Source organism: Clupea harengus, chromosome 11 (genome assembly GCF_900700415.2).
Source record: "Clupea harengus chromosome 11, Ch_v2.0.2, whole genome shotgun sequence".
NCBI lineage: Eukaryota > Metazoa > Chordata > Actinopteri > Clupeiformes > Clupeidae > Clupea > Clupea harengus.
The window spans coordinates 293,340-296,838 of NC_045162.1; the positions used below are offsets into that span (position 1 = coordinate 293,340).

Here is a 3,499-nt window from a genome sequence, read left to right on the forward strand (position 1 = left end):
TTATGGAATATTTTAAACATCATGTTATTTAAGAATGTTGTGAATTTGTGGGTTGCTATTTCATAGCGCCCGCCAGTCACTCACCCACACGCGGAGGCCTAATAACAATGTATAGGCTGCTTAAGACATGTCTGCGCCCTTTTAACAACAACACAGCCCCCACGCGCCGCGTTTAAGGTCCAGCAATCAAAATGACGTTGACATCTGATTGCATAAACCTAACAGTATGTATAAAACGACATCCTCCGTCATAAAAGCATATGGCTTTGCTATTAAAAGATGACTTGTAAAATGGTGGCCATTTGCAATGGTGCAGCAAGCCTCCACTGCTCCGCATTGTTCTGCCTCGCGGTCACATGACGGCGCTGTCCAATCCCGCGCCGTATCTGGTTCAACTTATTAGAGGTCCGTAGTTCACAGTGAAGTCAAGGAGTTACTTGATTTCTGCGGATTCCGTCTTTGTGTGCGTTTTACGGTGGGTGTGTACACGTCCGGTCGCGGTGGATTTTAGATGTTTTTGTAATGTCGACGTTAGGGACACTGAGTTACTACGCCGATACGCACATTACGCACGAGACTGATGATCATTTGGCATCAAGATACTCCTCGGGAGCTGCGCTACACCAGACGAGAGAGCTCGCGCTTCCCGAGTATGGCGACCAGGACCCGTGCCCCTTTCAGACCAAATCCGCTCTTTTCGGGGCACCGTGGAGTCCCGTGCCTGATGCCGCCATCCGCGCCTCCTCCAGCGCGTATCACCCGTACGCGCATCAACCGTGCCCGGCCGGGGAGAGCGACGCGATGGCTCTGCGCGCCTGGACTCTCGAGCCGCCGGTATCCGCGCCGTTGACATACTCTGGATTAGCCACGAATGTGCATCACGAGATTAAACCGGAGCCTCTGTCGGGAGGCAACGGCTGCATCACTCTCGTGCCCCCGACGCTAGTCGCCGACATCGACGAGGACAGTTGTGTCCCAGAGAAGGAGACCGCGCGCACCGAGCCCGGGTTTCCTCGTAGCACCGGGGAGAAAAGTGCGAGCGCAAACAAAAAGAACTCAAACATCGACCCAAGTGAGTCACGCACGCAACCGAGGGATCCTAAAGCGATCACGAACTACATACATATATACATAAATATAATATATATATATATGCCACCAATACATACCACCAATATTACAGCCATGTAGGGTTCCAGCCAGGCCGGACATGTATTCTGTAATCTGTCCTAATGAAATGGAGAGAGAGGGAGAGAGAGGGAGAGAGGGAGGAGGCCAGGAGAAGTGCACAGGGATTGTTTATGCCATTCCGAGCCCAAAGCAGCGGTGTCATGCTGCGCGAGGCTTCACTGGACGAGTGTAATGTTTATGATATAAATACTAAACAGCCTTTCTCACAGCCTCAGACCCAGTAGGCCTCACCAGTCTGCTACATATTCGATTTTAAACGGGCAGTTTAAGAACATTCCAGGCAAATAACTGATGTATCTTCCTCAGGTTGTCTAAAAATACAATTATTTACACACACACACACACACACACACACACACGAATATCTTCATTCGGAAATAATTCGAATATGCTGCATACTCGCAAAGCCTACCGGGTCTAAGGCTATGTGGAAATATATTTAAACATATTAGTAAAATAATTATTTTGGTTGGGTATTTACTTTAATGTGCTAGGTTGTATACAAAATATATACATTATATATATTTATATAATGTATGTCTTGTGTATATAACCTAGCACATTAAAGTAAACAACCAAACAATATTGTTTACATTTTAACTGCATCCAATAATAATGAGAATTAACTATATTAGAGAGATATTATTATTATTGTTATTTGTAAAATTCGCCCTTCATTTTGAAGGGTGGTCGTGTAACAATTAGTAGGCCCCTCTTGACCTGCTACTGGATGGCTGATCATGAACTCAAACACAAACTGGAGACAGTGAAAGTGCGATGTTTATGATAATAATAATAATAATAATAATAACAATAATAATAATACAAAATAATAACAATAACAATAATAAAAAAGAATAACAATGATGATAATAATAATAATAATAATAATAATAATAATAATAATAATTTTGAGCAGTTGCTATAATATAAACTTGAGCAATGTGATCACAGCCACTGGTCCCAATAACTGTCTTTATTTCTTGCCGCTCTCGCAGAAAACCCCGCGTCCAACTGGCTGCACGCGAGTTCCACCCGGAAGAAGCGCTGCCCGTACTCCAAGTACCAGACGCTCGAGCTGGAGAAGGAGTTCCTCTTTAACATGTACCTCTCCCGTGACCGCCGGTACGAGGTGGCGCGGCTCCTCAACCTCACCGAGAGGCAGGTGAAAATCTGGTTCCAAAACCGCAGAATGAAGATGAAGAAATGTAATAAGGAACGGCCCAAACTCAACTAGGCGCGAAGCCTGTGGACAGTGAAAGAGCAGTCTGAAGCTCGTGGACAGTGAAAGAGCAGTCTGAGACTGTGGACAGTTTAGCTTTTACCTCAAGGTTGAGTTCTCGCGCACCGTGGGATGGAAGGCGGTGTAGGTGAAGGTCCTAGGCCGGGCTGACGTGTCCTGGGGCACGAGGGGGGTTGTTTAGTGCATATCACTGTGTTGGTGGTATCGAGGCACTTTCTGTGGGTATCCGTTACGTGATCTCTGGTAGCTGCTGTTTTTATAGTGTTTAATGTTTGTCTCTCTTAGCGTTCGATCAGCCAATGACTCCGTTGATGATTTGAGTTCTTGTGTGCGGGGAGAGTAGTTTGTGAGGCGTCATGGCCGATATTTAATGCTGTTGACTGCATGTTTGTTTCTCCTCCTGTCGTTCCGGTCCATTTCTGAATGTTTCTGTAGTTTCGTGATTTGGTGTTATGTGTTGACTACCTATGTTTTCTAACTACCTAAAATGTTGAAGACTGTCTTTACATGTTTTTGTATTGAAGCAGAACTTAAATTCTGTGAGATTTTTTAAAGCGTATAGCACTGGACAGATAGAAAGTACCTCAATGAATTAATGTTATTTGACTCAAAGGAAAAGGTCGGCTAAGGAAAAAAAAAAACGAAATAAAAATGATGACTGTATATAAAGCGACGACTTGCAATCCTCTTTTTTTTAATTTACAGAAATATAGCTATTTAATTAAATATGTGATTCACAATTGTGAATAACAATTTGAAATTAGGATGAATTAAAATTAGATCTAGGAAAATTAGAAATGTAGCTAATTTCATAGCCGTTCGCCTAGACAACACTATCCATCGAAAAATAAAGAAAGCGAACGACGGAAGCTCGGAGAATTAGGCCTAATCTTCCCCGCTCATTTCTCAAGACTCACGTCCTGTTCTCCACTTTAGCTGAAGGTGTAAAATGACAATTATTTCAAGTCGTAGAACCACTTGGACGAAGAAAGATTCGTTTAGTTGAAACAAATGTTTTCATTATGTACAAGTTTGATCTTGCGGTGCCTACTCGATGTGATTTTA

General features: G+C 43.5%; 1 protein-coding gene across 1 annotated transcript; it reads left to right on the plus strand.

Annotated features, from left to right (window-relative positions):
• Positions 1-254: 254 nt before the first annotated feature.
• On the plus strand, positions 255-3,097 carry hoxa9b (homeobox A9b). The gene is made up of 2 exons (XM_012840193.3): positions 255-1,072; positions 2,190-3,097. The coding sequence occupies exons 1-2, from the start codon at positions 523-525 to the stop codon at positions 2,426-2,428; spliced, it is 789 nt and encodes a 262-aa protein (XP_012695647.1). The 5' UTR covers positions 255-522; the 3' UTR covers positions 2,429-3,097.
• Positions 3,098-3,499: the final 402 nt, after the last annotated feature.

Coding starts and splice junctions, on each gene's coding strand:
- hoxa9b (XM_012840193.3), top strand. CDS start 523: ATGTCGACGTTAGGGACACTGAGTTACTACGCCGATACGCACATTACG. Junction 1,073..2,189: donor GAACTCAAACATCGACCCAA/GTGAGTCACGCA, acceptor CCGCTCTCGCAG/AAAACCCCGCGTCCAACTGG.